Here is a 26894-nt window from a genome sequence, read left to right as displayed (position 1 = left end):
CCATTTTAGACATTTCTCTGTTCTACCTGTTTCTGGTGGTAATTCAGGAAGGGAGACCCAACTCAACAAATGGTCACTATCGCCCTCATGTGGTTAGAAGCTGAATGGCCGAGCTCTGTGATCTAACGTCGTAAATAGTCGCAGCCCTGGGAGGCAGGCAGGGAGAGCCCTCAGCCAGCTGGACCTTTTATTTATTGGGCCACTTCTTACGTGCACTGCACTTTAGAGCTTATAAAAAAAAAGTTAATAATACACTTTTTTATTTGGTTTTGATTACCACCCCACCCCCGCCCTTAGTGGGGCCAGAAGAGAGGATCAATCCATTTTACAGACAGGGCAACAGAGGCTCAGAGAGGTCACACAATGTGGCAGTGGCAGAGCCAGGCTAGAGCAGGGACTCAGACCTTGACTTAGGGCTGAGTCTGTAGCAAGGGGACTCAGACTAGGGGCGGAGTCACCAGGAGAGTCTTCATCAGAGCTGGGAGGGGCATCCTGGGTCTCCTGCTGCAGGGGGCAGAGTTTGAGGTAACCTCTCCACTGTTGCTAATTGTTGGAAACAGTGTATGTTGGGCTAGGCCCCTCCAGCTATCCTGAAAATCCCTTTGTGAAAAGACAAGTCACCAAATTATTGATTTGTCAAAAGCCCTTTTACCAAAGGCTGACTTCACTGAGTGGTCATTTGACTGAATTTACCCGATTGGCTAACAGACCAATCAAAAGGCTTTGTTCAAAAGAATTTCACCTTGAATGTGTTCAAGAAAATGAATAGAGTCTTCTCAAGACCAGGATTCACACTGCCTCATTGCACATGGAAGTTTCCATTTATATGAATTTCTTTTTATTTTTAGTTTATTTTTTTTTAAATTTTTTTTAATTTATTTATGATAGTCACAGAGAGAAAGAGAGAGAGGCAGAGACACAGGCAGAGGGAGAAGCAGGCTCCATGCACCAGGAGCCTGATGTGGGATTCGATCCTGGGTCTCTAGGATCGCGCCCTGGGCCAAAGGCAGGCGCCAAACCGCTGCGCCACCCAGGGATCCCTATGAATTTCTTTTTAAAGTAACTGTGTAGTTTTTCCCATATATTTATGTTCATTTAATATATTTAAGAAAAGTGTTTCTTGGGGATGCCTGGTTGGCTCAGTCAGAAGCATGTGACTCTTGACCTTGGGTTGTGAGTTCAAAACCCATTTTGGGTGTAGAGATTACTTAAAAATAAAATCTTAAAAAAAAAAAAAAAGAAGAGTGTTCCTTAAAGTAAATTTTTTGGTAAAGCAATTATTTAGCAAATATGGGAACTGATTGTCTGATGAATTATCCCTTTAGCTAATTAGCTTTTGGGGAGTCCATTTGCAGCAAACAGGCTCAGGTTCCTCCTCTAGTGGGTCTCCTGAGACCCCAGCAAATCCAGGTAGGTTACACCTTGCTCTGAGACTTCACTGTGAGGCACCCCAAACTGTGGACTTTCTGTTCCAAGTGGGGTATCCAGAGGGAGCAGGAGGGGAGGAAGGCCCTGGGCTTCTGAGTGACATACTCCTGTGCGGGAACCTCAGCTCTCCTGGTAGTCTTGGACAATTTGCTTGAGCCTCAGTTTTTTTAATCAGTTTTTTACAATTTTTAAATCTGTAACATGGAGAAAAAATACCCTGTGGAACTGTTGCGATGATTTGATACAATCATGAATGTCCAGGTGAACCCATCTTGCTCAGCAGCAGATTCTAGCATTTGCAGGCATCAGGTGTTGAGCTCGGAGCTTTGCTGTCACCCCCACAGTTAATTCTCCCAGTAACCCTATGTGAGAGGCTCGGAGAGGGCAGCCCCCTGCCCAAACCCGGCAGCAGGTGAGAGTCTTTGCATGTGGTGTGTAGGGCTGGAGCAGTGCTGTTGGATCTGAAGGTGCCCGATGTGAGACCCTGTGCCATGTGTTTAGAGATTGGCCAATGACCCACCAGGCACCCTCACTACCCAGGGCCCCACTCACTCAGGCCTGCTGTCCACCCCTAGGTGTTCCAGCAGTACCCTGAGTCCCGCCCACTCACCATCAGGATCCAGGTGCCAAACCCACCTTCGGTGACGCTGCAGAAGGACAAGGCACTGGTGAAGGTGTTTGCCACCTCTGAGGTCATGGTCTCCCAGCCCAATGACGTTGAGACCACTATCTGCCTCATTGATGTGGTGAGTGTCAGTGTGTGTGGGGGTGCCATGTGATCTTAAGTCCCCAGATCCCTTCAAATCTCCATGCTACCAACCATAGTGACTACAAGCGCAACACGGGGCCAAATGATCTGATTCAAATCCAGTCTTTAGCACTTCTAGCTGTGTGAACTTTGGTGGATCACTCCCTCTCTCTGGGCTTGATTTTCTCCTCTACTTTGTGGGGATGGCAGCATTAGTAAGGGCATTAGTAAGATACTTGGAGAAGAACCTGTCATGTCATAAGTTTCTCATGTCCCTGGTACCTAGCAGGAGACAGATACAAATACAATAATCTCCAGTTATTTCATAGAGAAGAATCCTCTTAAAATCATGTGGCTCCTTTTCTCAAAATATTTCCTTTCAACCCTGAAACAAAAATCAATCCCCTAACAATAACCCATAAAATTCTTCTAGATCATCCCTGGTTACCTTTCAGCTCCTCGCTATTTCACCAACATGCCAGGTGGAGCTCCACCCCGGGGCCTTTGCATATGCTGTTTCCTCTACTTGGAATGCTCTTTCCCCAGGTCTCTTCATTACTCACTTCCCATTTCCTTTAGGTCTCTGTTCAAATGTCACCTCCCCAGAGAGGTTTTCACAAGACCAGTTATCTAAAATATCCTCTCCCATCTCTCTCTCTCTCTCTCTCTTGTCTCTGCCACCCTTGCTTTACTTGGTTCTTAACCTGTCACTATACAATGCGTTTGTTAGTTTATTGCTGGGCAGAGATGCAAATTGTCTTATTCACTACAGGATCCTCAGAGCCTAGCATAGGGTCCCACACACAGTAGATGCTCAGTAAATATTTGTTGAAACAATGGGCTGTATTAAATGCCATTTCTCCTTCAGTGGTTAAACCTTTAGATTCAGACACTTGGGGTTCTGTTCCCCCTGCTATGTTTTCTCAGTCTCTCTTCCCAGTGCTCAAGACTAAATGAGCCACCTCTAATCTGGGAAGTAGGTATTCTTGGCTAGAGCATGCCAAGTTACAGTGTGTTGGGAGTCATTTTTGGGCATCATCAGATGCCAGATTAAAAGGGTTGGTTCTCATCCAGGGAATGGAAATGGCTGCCCCTTGTTGATTAGTTCTGACTGTGTGAAAATTTTTCTATCAATCGCCCAAATGTTGTATGATTGAGCTCAGAGCCCTGCCATGACTCTCCAGTGCCCCTAAGATGCAGCCATGACTTTTCTCCAGCCCTGCCTGGTCTGGCCCCTTCCCACTCTATCATCCCAATAATTGTTACTATTAGCAGTAACATCACCTGAATGTGTTGGAGCTTCCTTTTTTTCATTAGGCTAATTTACTTTATTTTATGTTTTTGGTGGGGGAAGGAGGCAAGCAAAGAGGGACTTTCCTATAATAAGGCTTCTGCTGGAGAGGGGTTGAGTCTGGACCTTTTATGCCCTCTGCTGGGGGTGGTGAGGGGTAGTTGTGCTTGACACTGGGGGTGCCCAATCCCATCTGCATTGGCTCATCTGGAGCAGGTTTCATAGGCTGCAGGCCTCCCCACCCGCTCTGAGACAGCTCAGACACCGCCACCAGCCAAGCAATCACTGCTCCCTGCAATAGTATCTTTCTGAGGAATGTTCACTTGGCTCTGCTGACTTACTTGAAAGCAACCCACGTGTCAGCAAACATAGGCAATTTATTATTCTCAACCCTTCCCTCCAGAGGGGGCATATCCATTATTTAGGGAGCATTACTGGGGTCTCAACTCGTAAAAGGAGGTTTGACCAAGATCCCGGGGGACAACTGTGTTCATACAGCTCCTAGCCAGCTCCTGGCACACAGAGCAGCGGTGCCTCATTCTCCTCTCCTTTCCTCCAGGACACAGAACTCTTGGCCATGTTCTCCGTAGAGGGAGATAAGCTCATGATCGACGCCAAGCTGGACAAGTAAGGAGGTTTGCAGACTCAGGCTCCTGCTGCTCAGAAAGTTCTCTTTGGTGCTGCCGTGCCTGGTGCCGGCTCCTGAAGGGACACCCGGGAGGACACCAGAGGTCCCCTTGCATGGCTGTCAGGGCTGGGTAAATCTGAGAGTCTGCAAGGATGAAACTGGGCTGTGACTGCTAAGACCACTGGTGAGATCTGGGCAGAGTGGGTGATGCTGTGAGCTGAATAGAAAGGACCTACCGCCAACAACTACTATATCAATAATAATAGCGATGGATGTGATGATGATGATGTGCCCAGCTTTGCACTTGGTATTTATAGGCATTATCTTGTTTAGCCTTGCAATGGCCTTGCAGATTTGGGATTATTATTCTCCCATCTTACAGAAGAAACAACTAGGGCTTGGAGAGGTGGGTTTGCTGCCTCAGGGCCTTGTGTACAGCAGTCCCTCCTTATCCGCAGGGGATATGTTCCAAGACCCCCAGTGGATGCCTGAAGAATCAGCTGGTACCACCCCCTGGCTACACAGTGTTTTTCTACTCAGACATACCTGAGTATGTCTTATAAATGTATAAATTAGGCACAGTAAGAGATTAACAACAATAACTTATAATAAAACAATTATACCAATATACTATAATAAAAGTTATGTGAATGTTGTTTCTCTCAAAATACTGTACTATACTCATCCTTTTTTTTTTTTTAAAGATTGTATTTATTTATTTGAGAGAGAGAGAGAGAGAGAGAGCACAAGCTGAGGGAGGAACAGAGGGAGAAGGAAAAACAGGCTCCATGCTCAGTGCAGGGCCCAACACAGGGCTCGATCTCACCACCCTGATCATGACCTGAGCTGAAATCAAGAGTTGGATGCTTAATTGATTGAGCCACCCAGGCACCCCTATACTCATCCTTCTTCTTGTGATGGTGTAAGATGATAAAAGGCCCACGTGATGAGATGAAGTCAGGTGAATGACGTAGGCACTGTAATGAAATGTCAGGCTAGTATTGACCTTTGGACAACACGTCAGAAGGGAGATTGTCTCTGGAGGCTGCCCCTGAGCGCGGGTCATTGAAGCCTCGGACAATGAAATCTCAGATAAGGTGGCTACTGTGTATGATATAAAAGCCTGAGCATCACATCCAGTACATAGAGCTCAATATGCGGAGCTCGACATTGATCTCATTAACTGCCTCCGGGGTCAGGTGAGGTCTTTGTGAGATGTTGGTGGAGGGGGGCTTCTGATAGTTTATTGAAATACAACCTCTTATGATTCTCAGGCAATCACTACTTCTAACGGGCTGTTTGCTTTATTGGCAGGACTCACCTCAACCTCAGAACCTCAAACGTAGGCAACTTTGATGTAAGTACTAAGCTCAGAGGAAGGGAATGGCATCCCTTTCTGGGATGCTGGCTGGGGCCCAGGGAGTCTGCGGATGCCAAAGCATTGGCATCATCTCTGTCAGGCCTTATTTACAGGTGGGGAAACTGAGGCCCACAAAGGCAGGGAGGGGACAGAGTTACTGACTCACAGCTCCAACTCTGCCTGTGAGGCTGCTCCGTTTTACTGACTATTCCCTTGGAGACAACTTGGCCCAAATCCCTCCATTCCAGGGAGGGGAGGTGATAGGGTCAGTCATGTCCCATGGGAGACCCCTGCCTCTCTGGATGGGGGGGTGCCACACGGGGGGGGGGTTGGTTTTGCCACTCCCATGTAATCTTGAGCAATGCCAACCCACTCTGAGCCTTAGCAAGCAGGCTGGGTTTATTTCTAACCACACTTTACCACCACGCTCTGGAATTCTGCTTTTCTAATCGGAGATGCTCAGCTTCTAGGGTTTGGTCCTGTTTCATCATCTCTTTGTTTATTCTTGGGTCCCCCACACCACTGAAATCTCTAGAAATGCCCCCTCTTTTCTTTACAAATTGACGACTAACAGAGGCTTGCTTTCCCAAACGAGCTTGGGTGAGATTTCCACATGGGCAAAGGAACTCAAATATCCATTGTGTTGCCTATTTTTGAGTTTTTCTGACCCCGGCCTCTACAACCCATGGAGTTGGTGTCACCAGTTTCATTCTATAGATGGAGAAACTGGGCCCCAGGGCTGGGCACTGACAAGCGTCACAGCTGGTTGTTGGGGCAAAGCTGGGACCAAAACTGAAATCTCTGGAGTCCAAGCAGCAAAAGAAACTCACACAGTGTGAAATTAGAGAATATTTCTGGGACAACAAAGACTGGCCCTGGGCACCAAATTAAATTTTTTTTTTTAAACAAATTTCTCTTATTTAATCCTCCCAACAAACTTATGATTTGGGTACAATTATTAACCCATTTTCCAAATAAGGCAGCCAAATGCAGAGAAGTTGGGTGACTTGTCCAAGGTCACAGCACTAGGATAAAAGTCCCCTGCTCTGTCACTGTCCTACCATGTGGTACTACCCCAAGGCAGGTGCTTTACATAGAGGAGTTTACATTTGGCTTTTACAACCACTATACAAGGGAAGTATTATTTCCTCCTGTTTTCAGATGTGGAAACCTATGCTTAGGGAAGTTAGGAGTGCACACACATGAAAAGTCTCAAGGCTGGGCGTTTTACCTGACCCGCCTGTACCCCTCGCTGCATCCTTGCAAGCTGGGCTTGCCGGCCCATTTTACAGCTGAGGAAGCTGAGGGTCTGAGAGGTGAGGGAAACTTACCAGAGGCCTGTAGAGACTGAACCAGGCTGGGAACCTGGAGCGTTGGCTACACAGCCCAAGTCCAAGGGCCTTGCATGACACCATGGTGGCTGCAGAGCAAGCCACCAGAGACTACGTGCCCTGGGCCTCCCCCAGTCCCTGCCTCACCATAAGTCTTGGACTGGAGCTTGCCCTGCTCTGGATCTGAGTCTCCTCAACTGCACAGACAGCAGGTGGACAGATGTGCCTTGCTGCTGTCCAACTGGGTGGTTCTGGAGTCACAGCAGCTGCCAGATTTTCCCTGAGCAGCTCCACGCCTCCTGCTTGGGCCACAGCGCAGGGCCTCAAGGAGCCCTGGGGATCCGAGCAAGTGAACCCCTGCCTGGGCTGAGTTCTCGTTCTTTCCTGCAGGTTGGCCTCCTGGAAGTGCTGGTCGAGAAGATCTTTGACCTGGCGTTTCTGCCTGCCATGAACGGTGAGAGCTTAGGAACGTGCATAACTTGGGGACCTGGCGGCTGCTGGTTTGTTGGGCATATTTGACACACAACCATTCTGCCTCGACAGTATTTCTGAGACCTTCATTTTAAGCTTATTTATTTAACCCTCTGAATGCAAATGTTGTCTGGGTCCATCAACTTCCTTGTTTGCTGCTTCTGCTGTGTTCTTCTCCTTCTTCTTTTCCTCCTTCTCCCCCTCTTCCTTCTCCTCCTCCCCCTTCTTCCTTATCTGGCTGATTGTTTTGTTTTTCTGGTTATCTATGTAAACTTCTGATTACATATGAAAATGATATGTGTGTAAGTTATAGAAAGCCCAGAACAGCTTAGAAAGTAACATCTCACCTCCCAGAGGCAATTAATCTCAACATCTGGTCATACTTTCTTCTAAACTCTTTTTTTCTCCATTAAAGAAAAAATATAATCCAAGGTATTTCCTGATTTTTTTTAGTGTTTATTTTTAGTTGTGGTGAAACACATATAACATGAAATTTACCTTCTTACCTGTTTTTAGGTACAAGCTTAATATTGCTAGGTATATTCACATTGTTGGGTCCCTGATTGATTCTTAATCATGTATTTAATTTTACTTATACAGGGACTATATGAATACATTATTGTTGTAAAAAATGTTCATTCAGTACAGATAAAGCTAAAGTTGCTCTGACAAAGCCTTCTAACCCAGCATCTGACCTATAGGCAGCCATGTTATCAGTGAGAGGGTATTCTTTGTCCAGCTTCACAAAAGGATGGGACCGAGCATGATTCCTCCTCTCTGTGGTACCTCTGGGATGTTATCAGGAAGCTTCCTGAACTCGGGGGCTACTGGAGGCTAGGAGAGCTGAACCCCATTGTACCTGGAAACCTTACCCCCACCATTTCTGCCAATGCACCCCCACCCTCCTTTTCCCCACTTTCACTTTCTAGAGGAGAGGATGGAGAGGGGCTGGTATCAGCTCTACCAGCCGGGGTGCATTTGGGGAGTTCTCTGTGTCAAACAGAAGTTTATCCTGGAAGCTGTCACCAGAGGAGGCTGAATTGGAATCACAGGAAAGCCCTGGTCACCAAGGCCATGCATGTTCCCTGGCGGGAGAGGATGATGTCAGGAGCCAGGCTGGGCTGGGCTGGCCTTTGAGGCAAGAGGTGGAGACTCTCCACCCAGCTTGGTCACCAAGAGGTGGTATGAATCTGGCAGCAAGTCCTTCATTCTCACTCCAACGAAGTTTACCATTCTCAAAAGTCAGATATTGGATCAGGGTCATGATTCAAAAGTGGGTTCCATGAAAAATTAGTCCTAAGGTACTCTTAAGAAGAGGGTTCCATGGCCAAGCCAGTTTGGGAAATTCTGAATATTTTGCTCTGGGTTAGATTTGCAATGTCCTTCATTTTCTGAAAAGTCCTGCTGGAGGCAGAAAACCTGTTTATTTATTTATTTATTTTTATTATTTATTTATTTTTATTATTTATTTATTTATTTATTTTAGCAAATCTGTTTAACTTCACTTGAGTCAGTTACCCCCACCTACCCTTTCATCCTTCCTTTCCACCCTGCCTCCTTCCCTTCTTCCTTCCTTCCTTCCTTCCTTCCTTCCTTCCTTCCTTCCTTTCTTCCTTCCTTCCTTTCTTCCTTCTTTCCCAGAACATGAAACAAAATAAATCTGTGTAAGTTCTGACAATCTAAAAGCAAATGATACAGCCCATGGTGGTCACTTGTTGGGGCTCCATATACAGATGCTTCCATTCAGCGAACACCTGTCCTTTCCTCTGTGCCCAGTGCAGGGCTGGGTGATGCTGGGGACATACTCCTTGCCTGCAAAAAAACTCACAATCTGGGTAGAAGCGACAGATAGGGAAACAGAGAACTAATTTCTGTAACGATAGGGGGCAGTTCAAGGGAATGGCAGGAGCCCAGGGTTGCTTGGTCTGGGGTGGGGGAAATCTCACAGAAGAGGTGACATCCAGAGTCTCCTGGAAAGTTCAGAAACTGGGCAGGCAGGCAAGGGTGAGGGAGTGTGCTCCGAGCAGGAGCACCTGCTAGGACAAAGGCCTAGAGATGGAAAAGAAATGGCTGGTCTCCTTGAAAATACCCGTGGCCTCCTGTAATGCCTCTTGGCCATGCTGACTATGCCTGACCCTTTGGCTGTTGTTTCATTTCACAGCTGTGTTGGGCTCTGGTGTCCCTCTCCCCAAAATCCTCAACATTGACTTCAGCAATGCAGACATCGACGTCTTGGAGGTAAGGGGAGAAGCATTCTGTTCTGCTCTCGGCTCCATGCCCAGGAGCTGGGAGGAAGAGAAGGGAGTGGAAGGGTGGGGCATCAGGGGCCTCTTCCGTCAAAGGGGGGCGCTAAGGGAACAAGAAACAAGGCTGAAGAACCCTTAAGAACCCTTTCCCCATCCACCATACCTTTCATCCTCATGACAGACGTCATTGCTCCCATGTTGCAGATGGGAATATTGAGGCTCAGAGCAGTAAGGGGCTTGCCCACAGTGGAAGTGCCCTGTAGTTCATTGGAAAAACTTTTATTGAGTGCCAGGCGATGTGCAAAGAGGTGGGAATACAGCAGTGAATAAAATGTACAGTCCTGGCCCCTGCAGATCTCTCCCAGCCAGTGGGACGATGGGCCTTTGGATAAATATTCCTGAAGTAATTGCTAATTATAATCTTGGTAGGTGCCTTGACATTCAAATGCAGAAGGTCTTTTTGCCACTATGAAAGCCACATGTGCTCATTACCTGAAATTCGGAAAATACAGGAAAGATTAAACAAACACATTTATCCTCGGGGATACATATTTGCAACCTAGAAATGACCACTTAGCTCTTTTTCATTCCAATCTTTCTGGAGGTTTATTTTTAAACATGACTTTACTCAGTAGGGCATTAGTGTTAAAGAATGTGGCCTGGGTTCCAATTCTGATTCTGCTGAGCGACCCTGAACAAGCCACTTAACGTCTCAGTTTTTACCTGTGTAAAGGGGTTAATCATAGCACCTCCCCAAAGGGCTGCTTTTAGAATAAAATGAGATTCTACTGTAAAGTGCCTTATACAGCCCCAGGCACATAGAAAACATCCTAGAAGTGTCCGTCATTATCAGTGTCTTCGTTATGATAAGGAATCCTGTAGTGAACATCCTGGTTCACAAACCTGTTTCTGGATTCAGGATTCAATATGTTCCTTAGAACATACTCCCAGAAATGGAAAGAATGGGCCTTTGCTCCAGAATGACAATTTCCTTTCAAAAGGTGGCCGCATCCATACCGCGTCCAGTGGTATGCAGAGAGCCCAGCTCCTCACACAACTGCCAGGCTTGGGTCTCAGCCCAGGGGTGTCCCCCTACTGCCTCAGGGGGGCAGTGAGGGGAGGTGGGCAGTGACCTTGGAGGGGCAGTGTGGGCAGGGGTCAGATGTAGGACAGTGCTCGTGGGTGGTCCCATCTCTTGAGCTCTTGTAGGACCTCAGCAATGCTCTGAGCCTCAGTCTCATCTGAAAATGGGGAAAAATAATGTCCACTCATCAAGTTTGAAATTAAATGAGATACAGCATTTTAATGCTGTTATTCATTTTTAAAACGGGGCAAGGAAATATAGATGGGATTGGCACAAGTTTATCACCACAACACTACCACCACCACCACCACCACCATCATCATCATCCCATTTCCCAAGCATGTACTGTGCCCCATGCACTGTTTTACATACATTTGGGCCTCAGCATGGCCTGGTCACTGCTTGCCCACACATCATAGATGAAGGACCCAAGTATCAGAAAAGGTAGGCCATTTGCCCAAGTCACTCAGCTGGTTAGAAGTCGGTTTTGTACTGGAATAATAGACGCAGTTCCAACCAGTGGTTCTCGACTGGGGCTGTATTGCAAGCCCCCTCCCAACCTAAGGGCCTTTTTTAAATCAGTGGGGATGATTTTATTTCTTTATATTCCAACAAGGGCTGTAAGTAGATTATATAGATTATGAATTTCATTTCAGAATATTAAAGGAGACAGCACAAATAACGGTGATAAAATGTAAATGAGGGTGCTGGATCTGAAAGGTGCAGAACTACTGAGACCCAGCTTTGGGGCACCGGGCTGGCTCAGTCTGTAGAGCATGTGAGTTGGGGTCATGAGTTCAAGCCCCATACTGGCTCCAGAGATTACTTAAATAAATAAGCTTTAAAAATAAAGACCCAGCCCAGTCTTGATCTTGTACAGCCTCCATAAATGATAACTACTTTCTTCTCCTTCTTCTTTTTAAATATTTATTTATTTATTTATTTATTTGAGAGAAAGAGAGAGAGTGTGTGCACGTGCACATGGTGGGAGGAGCAGGGGCAGAGAGAGAGAGAGAGAGAACCTCAAGCAGACTCCCTGCTGAGCACAGAGTAGGGCTCATCTCCTGACCCAGAGATCATGACCTGAGCTGAAACCAAGAGTCAGGCGCTCAACCAACTGAGCTACTTAGATGCCTGCTCCTTCTTTTCTTTCTTCTTCTTCCCCCTCTTCCTCCTCCTCTTCTCCTTCTTGTTATTATTATATGGATCTAACGTTTTATTTTAACTTTATCTTTTTAAAGATTTTCATTTATTTATTTGTTTTTGTGTGAGAGAGACCATGAGCATAGGGTGAGATGGAGAGAGAGAGAGAGAGAGAGAGAGAGAGAGAGAGAGGCAGACTCCCTGTTGAGCAGGGAGCCCAATGTAGGGTTCAATCCTAGGACCCTAGGATCATGACCTGAGCTGAAGGCAGATGCTTAACTGACTGAGACACTGAAGCACCCCTTAAGTTTTCATTTAAAAACAATTTTAGACTTATAGGAGAGCTGCAAAAATAGTACAGAGAGTACTAGAATACTCTTCACTCAGTTTCTTGTGTAGCACTAGCATCTTCTATAACCAGAGTATAATGATCAAAATCAGGAAGTTCACATTGATATAAAACTATTAACTAATCTACAGACCTTCCTCAATGGTTTTCCCACTACTGTCCTTTGTCTGGTTCAGGATCCATGATCCTGCTTTGCACTTGGCTGTTGATCCAAGTATGCGACAGTGTCCTCTGATGTGTGAGAGTTCCTAAATTTTCCTTGTATTTTATGACCTTGACATTTCTGATGAGTCTGGCCCATTGTGTGGGATGTCCTACAACTTGGATTTGACCAATGTTTTCTCATGATTAGATTGAGGTTATTTATTTTTGGCAAGAATGCCACTGAAGGGATGCTGTGCCCCTCTCAGCGCACCACATGGGGGGCACGCAATGTCAGTGTCTTATTCCTGGGGATACTGACTTTGATCATGTGGTCAAGGAAGTCCCTGCCAGTTTTCCCACTTAAGTTACTATTTTTCCCATTGTAACTGATAAATATCTCATGAGGAGACAGTTGGAGACAACTACTCAAATATCCTATTTCTCACCACACTTTCTTCCACTCATTTTGCCATTCTTTGATGGTTCTTGTCTGCAAGTTATTACTGTGGAATCTGCCTAATGGAGACTTTCTATTGCTATCACTCCTTCCACATTTATTAGTTGAAATTTTTCTACAAGGAAGAGCCATCCCTTCTCCTCCATTAGTTTATTTACCCAATGATTTATATCAGTACAGACTTATGGGTATTTATTTCATTCTATGGGTTAACTCCATTATTTACTTTGTTGTAGATGTTTTTAGTTATGAAAATTGATTTTGGAAGAATGTGGACTGAGGCTCAAGACTGGTTCCCTTATTTGGGGGAAGAAGGAGATGAGAGGCAGGGAGGGAAGGGTCTTGCCTTAGGTCTCCTGTACTGGGCAAGCTAACGACATGGCCAGGGTGCTCCTCGGGTCCCTTTAATCCCAATAAATCTTCATTGTTCACGGTTGCTTGCTCCCGGAAATGTGCCTTACCCAATCCACAGACAGCTGACTGCTGAGGTTCTAAGCAGAAGCCATCTCCTCCACTAACTGGGTTCTCTGTTCTGACCTCCAAGGACCTTCTGGTGCTGAGTGCCTGAATGACAGAGGCAGAGATGCTACTGCAGCCCCAGAAGAAGCCAGAGCTAGCCCTGGAAAGGCTCTGCCTGACACAGTCTCCAGCTCTGAGTCCTTTCCACCCCAAACAACAAATCCCTCCCAAGCTTCCCAACCCTCTTCCCACCTGCCCCCAACCCAAGAAGGTAACCAACCAGTGACTCTTCTGGCAAATAATCTTATGGGCAGCCCCTGCATTGGGATGGAGGTCCCCTGGTGGTTTGAGACCTCTTGGACTCCATGCCAGACTCCACACTGCGCACTTTACACTTTCAATAAAAGATGCCAATTTCCCTGCAGTTGGGGCAAGTCTCCACAGAGGACCCTCCCTCAGGGTGTGGGTGTTTCTTCCCTCCATGGCTGCACTGGGGGCACCTGGCAGTTGTAGCTATGAGCTGATGGAGGATGGTTCAACTCATGACTGAAAAATATCAGACACCTCTGAGGACCCTACAGATGGACAGGAAGAGATTTAATTCAGTTCTCACTGCCTTGGTTCAGGGTTCAGTTTAGCTGATTCCTCTTGCCTCAGTTTTCCCATCACACCTCAGCACATGGAGGGGGCCCAGACTCAGAAGCAACAAGGTCAGAATCCTCAGGCCTCACACTGCCAGAGGGATTGCCTTATAGCCAGCCTAGCTCCTGTGTGCCATGATGACAAGGGTCTTCACTCTTTTCTTGGCTTCCAGCTGCCCCTCTCTATCCTCTCCTCTTCTGTGTTCCCAACATGACTTGCTCAGGTCCAGAAGGGTGGACAGGTGTATCCCAGGTCCCAGGGAATGGTTAAAGGGACCCAAAAAAAGACTCTCTGTCCCATCTTTCTGAGAGCACATGTTCATCAAGGGCTTTCTACCTGCTGAGCCCTGTACTCTGGCTTTGTGACTTGATCTCATTTAACCTCATGAGAGCACCATAAGGTAGGTACCTTTTGGGTCCCTATTTTGCAGGTGGGGAAATCGAGACACCAAGAAATGCAGGGACTTGCCCAAGGTCACACAGTTGCAAAGTGGCAGAGCTGGAGTTGGAACCTGATGATTTAGCTCCAAAGCCCATGCTTTAACCACCCACCACACTGGGCCTGTTCATAAGCTACAGGGAGAAGTTCCAGGCTAAATTTGGCCCTAAAGGTGTGCAGTCCTCAGCAGGAAGAAAGCATAGAGTCACACCCCAGCACTACTTCAGTGCATCTACTAAGAAGAGAGGCACATCACTTCCACTTACGTTTCATTAGCTGCAGCAGGTCACATGACTCTGCCTGACCTTCAGGAGGAGGGAAGTGTGATCATTTCTTATAGTGAGGAAGGGGAGGAAAACCAGATATATTGGTGAGCACAAGTAATGTCTTCCACACTCTCCTGTGTCCTCCTGAGAAGATGAGACTGGAGACATAGCTGGGGCAGGGGGATAGTGAAACTTCTGTTGCATAGAGAGTCTACAGAAATACAAGGCATCATCATGCCTTCAGCTGCAAACAAAGGAGGCACAGATGCAGCAACAGCCCAGAAAATGAGCAAGGAGGCTCAAAAGCCTGGTTCTTTACAAGCATGCCCTTGGTTTCTAGAAATAAAGCCCAATGATGATGAGAGGTTCAATGAAATCTAGCCCCTGCCCATGTATTGTCCTCTCAGAGCACCTGTTCCTCTAACCCCCACCCAAAGGCTCCTAGAAAACCTGTCTGCCAGACAGTGAGAGGAAGAGCCACTGTCTTCACATTAAAAATCATCACGCTGCATTCTACATAGAGGTTCCCCTGCCACAGGACAGCTTTATGCATCACTAAGCTCAACTCTGGCATCAGGAGGTCATTAAAGAACAAGAATCTTGGGGGCACCTGGGTGGCTCAGTCAGTTAAGTGTCTGCCTTCAGCTCAGGTCATGATCCCCGGGTGCTGGGATTGAGCCCTGCATCAGGCTCCTTGCCCAGTGGAGAGTCTGCTTCTCCCTCCCCCGCCACCTCCCCCCCCCCACCCCCCCCCCCGCTTACGATCATTCTCTCACTCTCTGTCAAATAAATAAATAAAATTAAAAAAAGAAAAGGAATAAGAATCTTGGAGTTGGGAGGATGAGGCTCAACTTCGACCTCTGTCACTTTGTTGACTTGGTGAGGCCCTCAGCCTTCTGAACTTTGGTTCTCCCGTCTGTAAAGTGGATATTGATAATCATTATCACACTCTAAGTGTGCAGCAGCTATCTAATGAGATTTTTTTCCCATGAGGTGCTTAGCACTGAGGCAGGCACACAGTAAGTGCTCAATCTGTGCTTGCTGTGGTTAGTGCTGGTTTCTAAAGTGTGGGCCCTCCAGAACCCTTGACTCTGATCAGGGCTCAGTTGAGGACAAGGAAGGGCGCTTGACATGCTGGCAAGAGAGTGCCCAAGGAACCCCTCCCAGAGCAAGGCAGAGGCTGCTCTCCCAAACAGCTCTGGATATGTTTAGAGCCATAGGGCACATTCAGAGCAGTTTCAGCTTCTAGCCCTGAGAGGGCACAGAAACATTGAAGCCCCTCTTACATAATTGAAATAGCTTTGCCTCGCAGTCATCTTTTGAAAAAGATTTTACTTATTATGTGTAGAAGAAAGAGAGAGGGCATGAGTGGGGAGGCAGGGACAAGCAGATTTCCCGCTGAGCAGGGAGCCGGAGTCAGGGCTCATCCCAGGACCCCGAGATCATGACCTAAGCCCAAGGCAGTCTCTTTACCAACTGAGCCATCCAGGCGCCCCCCCGTGACTTTGTTTAAAGACTTTTTTCTCATTAGGTTTTTTCCTAATAGTTTATTATAACTCAATATTATGTTGGATTTATTCCAGGCTGCATCATTCATTCATTCATTCATTCAATCGCTTCTTCTCTGAGTGCCCATTCTGCCCTCCTGAAGCTTAGATTCTAGTCCGCAAGACAAGCCTTACATGATAAGGCTTAATAAACAATGATATTTGAACAAGTAAATTAAAGGTTATTTTGAGATTGTCTTGAGGGCCATAGAAGGAGGGAATAAACAGGGACAAATATCAAGGAGGGAAGGGGAGGAAGAAGCCCCATTGGGTGGTCAAGGAAGATCCACCTTTCTGGGGAATAAACACATCATCATCAGAGACCCCTGTGGGCGCCTTCACAGCCCATCACTCCTCCCCTCTCTCCCTTCCGGTGTCCTTGGTAACGCCCAAGTCCCAGCTCCTGAAATCGAGGGGAGGGGACTCGGAGAGGAGTGGGGCGGGACTTCCTGTCCAGGCTGCTCCAGGAAAGGCTAGAGCGGAGGAAGTCCCGCCTCGGGGGGGCGGTGCCTGGAGAGAACCCGGAACTTGATTCCCCTGCAGGTGGATCCTGCGGTCCCTAATTACCGCTGTTAGAACCGCCTCCTGTCAATCCTCACGAATCCGTTTGTTTCTATTTCTGCGTGCACCGTGGGTCCTCCCGTTATTTCTCCTCTGAACCACTGCTCTAGCCTCCTCACTGGTCTCCTCTCTTCCAGTCTGGCACTACTATCCGTAGCCAGAGGGGTTCTTCAACTGCACGCATGCAAACACCGCCCTCCCCTGCCTCGAGCCGTTCCTTGACATCCAGAGCCAAACCCAGGTCCCCCATCGCCGCCCACAAGGCCCTGCAGGGTCTGCCCACTCCCTTCTCCAGCGCCATCTATCCCCTGGAGGAGGGCACCGAAGCCCTCCATAGGTCCCGCACATCCTTCCTCAGACGTTAAAGCACCCCCGCATGCTCCAAGTTTAACTCCCTCTGCGATTTCATTTTCTAGGGTTTTTTTTTTTTTTTTTTAAGACTTTTGGGGGAAACTTTTGGCTTGGAAAGAACTCGTTTCATTTTCCGTTGGCTACGGTTTCTCAACCTTCAAAGGGCACGCTTGGGCATTCTTTAAAAATAGGAAAATGGAAAGATTTGGAAGAATAGGGAAGGAGGAAGAGACAAGGTCGGATCAGATCAGAATTTGAGCAGCACAGCATGGGGTTGAGAGTCCAAATTAGAATGCATGGTCCAGAATGCTTTGGATTTCTGGGGAAGCGAGAGGAGTGAGCGAGGCATGGTGGGTCAGTGCAGCTGACAGGAGAGGATCTTCACACCTGGCCCGATGGTTCAGGGCTTGACTAATCGGCCCCCTCCTCCTTCAGCTTGTGATGAACTTGATCAAATCACCACCGCATCCTGAGTTGACAATGACAAAACCAAATGAACTGTTGTTTTACTTTTAAAAGAAAGATTTTTATTTTTAAGTGCTCTCCATACCCAATGTAAGGCTTGAACCCACAGCACCAAGATCCAGGGTCACACATCCCATTGACGGAGTCAGCTAGGTGTCTCTATGCTGTTGTTTTAAATTTAAAAGTGAGAAAAGCCTCTACTACACATTTCCACAAGCTTTGGATGATACTGAGGTTTCATTGGTAAACGAAGGATGCCCCTCAGCATTGCATTCCAGCTCTGGGCATGTGAGCGGGAGGGGGGGGGGGTTCCTTGAACAGATTCATAGCAGGACCTGCAGTGAGACTTCTCCCATGACTTCATGGATGCTCTACCTCGGTTGTACTTGACAAATAGCAAATTCTGGAAGCCCCCCACCCCCACCCCCACGAAGCCCCCCATGAAGAACTCCCTTAGTAGTTTTAACTACTATTCCTGAGTAACAGGCCATCTCAAAACTTGGTGGCATAAAACATAATTTTCGTTTCTTCACAGATTCTGTGGGTCACGACAGCTTATCTCTGCTCCAAGCTGTCTGGGACCTCAAGCTGGGAAGAACAGCTTGGGGGTGACTTCAGGACTGGGGGTTTGAATCTTTTGGAGGCTTCTTCATTCACTTGTCTGGTGGTCGATGGTGGCTGTCAGCCGGAACACCTACACATGTCCTGTCCATGTGCTTGCTGGGTTTACTCCCAAGATGGCAAAACAGAAGCTGTATGGCATTTTATAATCTTGTTCTGGAAGTCACATAGTTTCACTTCTGTGATACTCATTTAGTCAAAGCAGTCACAAAGGCCCTTCCAGGTTCATCAAAATGGCTATTTTGTCACAATGCCATGGAAACCTGTGAGCAATCCTACTGCCTCTGAAATTCACTGTATTCCCCTCTACCTTCACCACCCTGATCTCCGATCCCACACCTACTGTCTCAGTTGTGTAGGTCCCCTACTAGAAAGAGTCCTGTTCTAGTCCAGTCCTTCCACTTTTCAGTTGAGCCAAGTGAGGCTCAGAAATGAGAAGGCATCCCCCAGACTGAAGTAGTGCACACAGCACAGGATGGTGGTGTGTTTAATAAAATTGCCTTTGAGGCTGGTAATTCCTAGGAAATACCTAGGAATATATTCTTAGGAAATACCTATGACTGCATCACAGACCACTCCCAAACTTAATGGCTTAAAAAAACTCAACAATTTATTATTTGTTATGCTTCTGTGGGTTAACTGGGCTGTTCTTCTGCCACATGTGATGTTAATGGGATGGAGGCCAGGTCCAGTCCTCAAACGAGGACTTCCCTTCCCTTCCCTTCCTCATTTCCCAGTTTCTGCACCAGAAAGCATGCATCCAAAGAGAAGCTTGGTTTCTGCCGGCGTCCTTCTGTAGAGCCTGTTGATCCCAGGCTTTCTAGCCTGGCATTTGTCTGATGCCCTTGCAAGTCTTGCCAGTTTCTGGTTGAACCCAGGTGGTCCCATCTGGAGCTGGAGTGCCAAGATCCTATCACCAATCCCAGTGAGGGGCATTCCCCATGTAAGCAGAGGGTTATGATCTAGAAGCACTGTGAAGGGGACCATAGTCCTGAAGGCCACTAGGCCACTCCTTGGCTCCCAGGCTGAGCCCATCTGGTCTGTACTGTGCAGCCTGGGCCTTTTTCTGATAATCTGAGAAGGTAAGTCCTTTGAATCAACAAATGTGAACCATCGCCATCATCAATGCCATCACCATAACAACAGCCACTTATTGAGCACTTACTATGTACTGGGTACTGTGCTGAGCTCACAACTATCATCATGCAAGTATGAGCCCTCATCCTTCTCATTACACAGATGAGACTGTGTAGGCTCTGAGAAGCTAACTTCCCATTGTCCCACAGTGTGTAGGTGGCAGTGCTGGAGTTCTTTCCTAGATCAATGACATTCTGAAGCTCATACCCTGCTCTCAAATTAAAACCCCAAAATACTAAAAAAAAAAAAAAATACTGACACATGGATCATCATGAGGTTTACATTGGTGTAGCCATCTAATCTATTATATGAACTGGGAGAGGTTTTTTTTTTTTAAGATTTTATTTATTTGAAAGAGAAAGCACATGAGCAGGGGGAAGGGCAGAGAGAGAAGCAGACTCCCCACTGAGTACAGAGCCAGACTCGGGGATCAACCCTGGGATCAGTATCTGAGCTGAAGTCAGATGCTTAGCTGACAGAGCCCCCAGGTGCCTCTCAAACTGGGACAGTTTTGTGAGTAGAAAGGGACACTAGTAATAAGGCATAAGCTGGGCCTGTTCTTTGCAGAAGGGATGTAAGGTCACCTTAGTAAACATGCACCAAGTGGTACCCAATCCTGAGCCAGGCACAGAGAGGACATTCATTTAACCTATAGCTTGTCACTCCCAAACATGACCAGAGTCCCACATCAGCCAACCACCTCCTGCTACCCCAACATGAGTCTTTGGGGGAGAACGGTGTCAACATTGGTTCTTTGTCAACGATCATGTGTGTAATGGGAAGGATTTTTCTGAGGAGCAGTTATAAGGACTTTTGGTTAATCAAACATGATTGTTTTAGAATCTGTCAAAATTAGAGATGTTGTACATCCCTAGGCAAGATGATGCTTGGATTCCTTTTTATCACAATCAGATGAATTTATAGGACCCTAGGAGAGAGAGGTCAGCCATGGAGATTTATGGACTTTTATTCCCCATTAAATATGGTGCCAGGAAGACCCTGGGGCTATTTACAAGACTCCTGCCTTTTGCCTAAAGCCAGCATCCTCAGATTTTGAGATATCCAGGCCCCAAAACCAACTCAATTCCCTTAGATTTGGGGAAAGATGAGAGCTGCTATCGGCCATTGTACTTGCTTGGCTAACCCTTAGCCAGTGGATGGAGCAGGGAGGTGCTCTGATCCCTTCAGCTGAGTTCCTCAGAACAGAATCTGTGGCCCATGGTGACACCCCATCCTCCTCTCTTAACTCATTTAGGACATTAAGAGGCATAGTGGGATTCCTGGTCTTCATTAGAAACATTAAAATCTGACAAGCAAAACTCCCGGACAGATAAGGATGTTCTGTAGGGAACGTGTGCATGTCCCACGTTCTCGTTCCCTATCTCTGACACAGAGAGGAATTTAACACATGAGTGCAGCATGGCCTGGAGCAAGGTTACCTGGTCTAATCCTGCCATCCACAGCTTGTGGCCACAGGCAGGCACCTTAACCTCTCCACCGCTTTGTAAGGGTTGAATGAGTGGCCATGGAGAGAGTGCTCAGAACTGTGCTAAGTGCCACACAAGTTTTGCTGATTTATCCTGGGGAAAGCGGTGCCTGGATGATTGCAGGAGTGGCATGAGGACAGTAGACAATCCGCTGGTAGCAGTGGTGGCAGTGGTCTTATGAGGGGCAACAAGGAGTTGGCACAGCACAACACACACACACACACACACACACACACACACACACACACAAATGGCTGAAAGGACCAGGGAGAGAGATTGAGAAAGAGACCCCATGTGTGCTTCTCTGTGTGCTGGCTTTGCCTGGAGGTGGTGATCATCTCTGTTGTCCAGCGGTCCGTTTGGTGGGACACCCATGTTGGGTCTCCTGGAAGGGTTGCTCACAAGATGATGATGTCATCTGAAAAGCAACAAACCACATGATGAACCACACTCCCTGGCCCATGGCCTGTGGCTCCCACACTCCCCACTGCTGAAGCATTTCTGCTGTGAGTGTGGCCCTCCCCTGTGCCAGCACCATCCCAAATGAGAGAGCCTCTTCTTTGAATACAAACTCCCAAGACTCCTTCTGCCCTGTCCATCCCCACAATTCTGGTCATGATCTTCTCAAAGCCACTTCTTTGAAACCACTTTCTTTGTTAACAAAGAGAGAATACAAGGGGAAGGAGCCACCATTTATTAAGTGTCTAGCAAGTTCTAGGAGCAGTGACAGGCATCTCCTACCCATTATCTTGCAAAATCCTTGAAGCTGTTCTGGGAGAGGAAGGGTATTATCCTCACTTCACAGATGAGGATGTGATACTCAGAGAGGTTTAGTGACTTGCCCAAGTCCACACAGCAAGTGAGCAAAGGAACTGGAATGTGGCCCAGGTTTGACTTCAGAACCTGGTCTCTTTCACTTCATCAAAGAGGGCAGAAGCACAGGAGGAAAGCCCAGAGAATCTGGGGAATAGAGAAATGACTAGTCTGATCAGAGCAGATGATTAGTAAAAGATGGAGCTGGTAAGTGGGCACCGAATTGTGGAGGCCTGAACGTTCGGCTGAAGAGTTTGGATTTCCTCCTATGGACAGTGGGGAGCTATAGTTCTTGAGGAGGAGAGGCACCTAATGTTGCCGTGGGCTATGCTGAGATGGACGAGGTAGACCATAGCAGGAAAGGCTGGAGTCTTAGTCAGGGCCTGAACATAGAATCCCCGGGGCAGCGTGTAAAAATGCAAGTCACCAGGCATCCCCCTCCTCAGCGCTTCTGATTCCATAACTTCGAGATGGGGAACTGGAATCTGAATTTAATTAACTTCACGGGTGAATTGGGTAAAAGATCTGGAGAAACATTGTTTTAGTCAACTAGCTTAATTGTGCAATCAAGGAAACAGGCTGGGAGAGAGCAAGGGGCACATAGCAAGCAGGTGACAGTAGATTTTGGGACCCAGGTATTTGATGCCCAGCCCTGAACCCCACTGGGCCTGACTTACTTGAGGGTGTTGTTTTGTGTGGGGTTTTTTTTAAGATTTTATTTATTTATTCATGAGAGACACACAGAGAAAAGCAGAGACACAGGCAGAGGGAGGAACCAGTGGGGAGCCCAATGCGGGACTCAATCCCAGGACCCCGGGATCACAACCTGAGCCAAAGGCAGATGCTCAACTACTGAACCACCCAGGTGCCCACTTGAGGGCGTTTTAAGTGATCCCCTAAGTCCCGGGAGTCTGGCCCTCTCCCCTGCATAGAGGTGACCATAACAGGGAGTCCACTCAACTGTCAACTCCTGGCCCCAGTTGCTTTCCAGGCAAAAGGTGACTCGGAAAAGGGCAAATGCAGAAACTGGCATGGCCTGGGCTTGATAAAAACAAGTCAGGCAGTTGCCCTAGGGGAGCCACAGGGCTCAGCTCTAAGGAGCCCTTGTTGTCAATGCTGAGCTGACCCTCCCTGGCCCTGCTGCCCCCACCCCATCTCCCCTGCAGGCTAGCACCAGTCACCTGCCCCCCTGGGGAATTCTGCATCTCCCCCATCCTGCCTGGCAGGCTGCATCCTAAGAGCCCTCTCTGTCCTCACTCTACCTGCCATCCTCCCTCCTCCCAGACTTGCCACAGCCACCCTTTCCAAGTTGCCTGGATCATTCAAGCCACTTGTCACTGTCCTGATTCAGGACCTCATTTCCTGGTTTCTGCACCAGAAAAGTCTCCCTGCTCCTGTCCCTGCCCATATCTACCCTAGCATGGGCCACACATCCGATTCTTCATCTAATAACCATTTATTGAGCAACTACTATGTTCCGGGGTGCAAGATGAGTAAGACAGCCTCCCTTCCCTACTGCCCTTTGAATTTAGGCATCTGTACTGTTTGAGGGGCCAAGTTTGAGTTTGGAAATCTTTGCCAGGGCTGCAAGTGCTGGGACCTTGGCTCCTACACAGCCTCTGAATGCTGGGGTCCTATCATCTCTCCACGGCACTGCCAGAGAGCCAGAGGCAGACCCCAGGGCCCCTTCCCAGTCTTGGGCAGACCCTCCCCAGCTGGAAGGTTACAAAGTACATCATAGTTGTGACTCATTTGACCCTCATCTGGGGTCTGGGAGGCAAAGCTGGGGTTGGGATTCCCATTTCACAGATGGCATGGGAACGGTGTGACTTACCAAGGAAAAGGCAGGGCTCAGTGACAACCCAGGTCTCCTGATACTGCCCACAAGGCTCCGTGCCCTCATCCTAACAGCAGCCTTGGCTCAGGTTTGCTTGGTGCCTGGCATCAAGAGGAGTTCTTGGCAGGTGATTCACCCAACCATCACAACAGCCCTTCACAGTAGGTACAAGCCGTGACTCCATCTGACAGATGAGGACACAGAGGCTCAGAGGCATAGCTTGAGGTTACCCCGTGTGTGAAGAGCAGAGCTAAGATTCAACAGCAGGTTGTCCTAGCTTCAGAGCACGTGCTTCTAACCTAAGCCACAGAGATTATGGGGTGACATTTAAACCCAGCCAAACATGGGGTCATACAAGTGCCTAGAGGAGGGGCATGTAAGGGTGAGAATCAGCAGTCCTTATCACCGGAGTGTTCAGACTGAGCTCTTTGGTCAAATGAGAGTTTCTGGACAGGGTGATAGAAAAGCAGCTCTTGGGGAGGGGGAGATGCTTGGGTTGCAGGAGAGTGAGCTTCAGAGGCTCTGCCCTTCCAGCCTCTCTCACTCCCAAGATAGCCTCTAACTGATGAGTATAATAGTGATAAAGTAGTATCATTTTCACAGAAGCAGCTAAGATTCTCTGAGCACTTGCCACATGCCAGCTGCCATATTTCCTTATTCTTGTCCCCATTTATAGATGAGGAAATTGAGGCTTAGTTGAGCTAGTTAACTAACATGAGAACCTGCTGATAGTGAAGGGAAGACTCAGGATTTCAGCCCAGAGCCCACAGATGCACTGCCATACCGAGTCCAGTGGGATGGAGCAGAGACCCAAGAGAACTTTCCATGGGTTCATCTGTCGGACTCTTTATGGGACTCTATTTGCCCATTTCCTGATCCCCAATGTTTCTGTGTTCTCTCAAGAACTTTCCTCTCAGGAATGGCTCCTCTCACAAAGCTTCCCACCTTCCCTGTACAAACATTCCTTCTCCCTCCTTATGAAAGATATTTCTCTCTCCCTACTCCAGTCCCCAGTCCCTACTCAAGGGCATGGGCTCGGAGCCTCACCTTCCAGGCCTCTAAACAAGGGGCTGTGGTGACCCACCACTGTCTGGGAAGCAAGCCAGATGGCTTTCAGTTTGCTTTCAACAAGAGTGTTATTTCTGCTACCAGTCTTAATCTACTTAGAATTATTGAGAAACAATCTTTGATCACACACCATCTCATGATTTTTGGTATACATGTTGGAAGCAGTTCTAAGAATTGAGCAACACTGCCTTAATGAAACTCCCTGTGTCCACCCATTTGCCAAACAAATAAACAGCAATTTTTTATAGTGCTTAGTTCTCCAAAATTGAAAATTAAGTCTCTGCTGGGTCGCTGAATCATGCCTCCTTCTTACTCATGACTGAATTAATTCACAGATAAAAGAACAAATTGAGAAAAATCACTGTTCATTGCCTTAAAACGTCCAAATTGGAATCAATATTAGTTTGTACTCAATTATTATTAATAGACTATACATGAATGTTAGTTGTAATGAAAGCAATGTAAAAGATTATCTTAAATACTTAGTGCCTTGAGGTAAAAAAAAATTTGAAAAACTTTTAAGCAAGATAAATATTTTTGGTGCAGTGAAGTACACTTCCCTCTTTGCCTGGATCCCCATCCCCTGTCCTTTTCCCATTTGTTAGCTTTGCAACAGCTTTGCTGACCTCCTAACTATTCCTCTAACACACTAGCACCTTTCCCATCTCCAGGGCCTTTGCACATGCTGTCCCCTCTGCCCCAATTGCTCATCCCCTAGGTATAATTATGGCCTCCTTTCCCACCTCCTGCTGTCTTTGCTCTAAGTCACCTTCTCAGTGAGGCCTTCTCTGACCTCTTTATCAAAAATGTCTCCCCTTCCTCTCAACCCTTCACACTCCCTTGCCTCATCTTTTCCCCTCTGAACACCAATCTCCTTGTAAGTACACTGGTCAGATTGGATTAGGGCTGACTCTCATGACCCCATTCTAACTGAATTACCTCTTTAAAAACTCTCTCCAAATGAAGTCACATTCTAGACCCTGGGAGTTGGGATTTCAACCTATCAGTTTGGGAGGTTGTCACAAGTCAGCCTGTAGCATGGGAAGCTTCACTAATTACACTAATTCCTCTAGCTCTGTGCTTAGGATTTGTGCACTTTATGTATGTATGTTCTGCTTTAATAAAGAGGATGCAAGAGGCACAGGGTTTTTTTTTTTTTAATTCTATTAGCACAAACAAAAAGATTTGGAGTCTACTCAGAGGAGGTTATTCCAACTAAAAATCATTGTGTGTCTTCCAGGGTTCTAGAGTGACACCCCATATAAATCCCTGGGGCTGTGAACAGACAGAGAGAGGGACAGCCCACCAGATTCCACATCCAGACTCTAGGGAAGAGCCGGCTGCAGGTTAGGGGTGAAGCTGGTTGGGCTGGTTTGTCCCATCCTCAGTAGATAAACGCCCTGCCAGGCTCCCCAGATGGAGGTCTCCAGACTCCCATATGCCTATTTTACAGATGGTACAAACTGAGGCCTTGACAGAGGGGACTTACCCAAGGGGCACCCTGGCTCTTTGGCTCTGAGGCCTTCAGCCCTGCCTGAGTGTGGCCACATTGTCCCATCCCTCAGGCCTGGCATCGTCCCACCATTATCTTCCTCCTGCTGAGTGAGGTGTGAAATGGGCCAAGATCCTACAGGCAGGGTAGGAGGCCAGCCAGCTCTTGCCAGGCAGCCTGCCCAGCCCAGGTGTCCTTTGGCCAGCCTACCTTATGACTGACTCCAGATGCCCACACCAGTGACACCCTGAGGGCACTGGGTACAGCCTGGGTGCCTGGGAGGGATGAGGAAGTGGGATTAAGAGAGGCCTGTGGAGATCCGGGGACCTGGGTCCCTTCTTGCGCAGCACTGACTTGTTGTGTGACCTTGTTGAACCCCTCTACCTCTCTGGGCCAAGACCTCCTCTCCTCTGACATTCCTCTCACCCCAGGAGAGACCCAGGAAAAACACACTGAGGATGAGTGAATGGCAACAGCGAGACCCACCATCCTTGTGGCTATAACAGCCCTTCCATGGCACCACCCTTTAGAGCATGCAAGCCACCCTTCCTGACCACCAGGGAAGCGCTGCTATGGCCAGTGCCTAGGGGGATATCAAAGACCAGGGAAGGGAAGTGACACATTCAAGGTTCAACAATCGGCCAATGGCAGAGCTGGGACCTGCCCCTAAAGCCTCATGCCGACTCCAGGTCCAACCTGGGGGCTCTGATGCCCCTCTGGTGACCCTTGGCAGGAGGAAGCATTCTGGCATGAGTACTGGCATTTCCAGAAGAATTGGCATACTTCTCTCCATCAGGATTAGCGCAGCTCCCTCAGGGACACTATACTCTGATGGAACACTGGTATTTCTGAGGAAACACTGAGTTGTCATTAGAATTCTCTTTTTTTAAAATTTTTATTTATTTATGATAGTCACAGAGATTGAGAGAGAGAGAGGCAGAGACACAGGCAGAAGGAGAAGCAGGCTCCATGCACCGGGAGCCCGATGTGGGATTCGATCCCGGGTCTCCAGGATCGCGCCCTGGGCCAA

At 47.6% G+C, this 26894-nt stretch overlaps 1 protein-coding gene across 2 annotated transcripts in view; it reads left to right on the top strand.

Moving 5' to 3' along the window:
* Positions 1-15309, top strand: part of BPIFB4 (BPI fold containing family B member 4) — a 29096-nt gene extending 13787 nt beyond the window's left edge. For both annotated transcript variants that reach the window (XM_026009886.2, XM_072736109.1), the window contains exons 12-17: positions 2004-2174; positions 4027-4094; positions 5410-5452; positions 7177-7240; positions 9419-9495; positions 13225-15309. In XM_026009886.2, coding sequence (XP_025865671.2) covers positions 2004-2174; positions 4027-4094; positions 5410-5452; positions 7177-7240; positions 9419-9495; positions 13225-13248 — 447 coding nt within the window. In that variant the 3' untranslated portion in view covers positions 13249-15309. The remainder of the gene's footprint in view (positions 1-2003; positions 2175-4026; positions 4095-5409; positions 5453-7176; positions 7241-9418; positions 9496-13224) is intronic.
* The last annotated feature ends 11585 nt before the right edge of the window (positions 15310-26894 follow it).

Source organism: Vulpes vulpes, chromosome 14 (genome assembly GCF_048418805.1).
Source record: "Vulpes vulpes isolate BD-2025 chromosome 14, VulVul3, whole genome shotgun sequence".
Classification (NCBI taxonomy): Eukaryota; Metazoa; Chordata; class Mammalia; order Carnivora; family Canidae; genus Vulpes; species Vulpes vulpes.
This window is presented reverse-complemented; position numbering and strand designations above follow the sequence as displayed.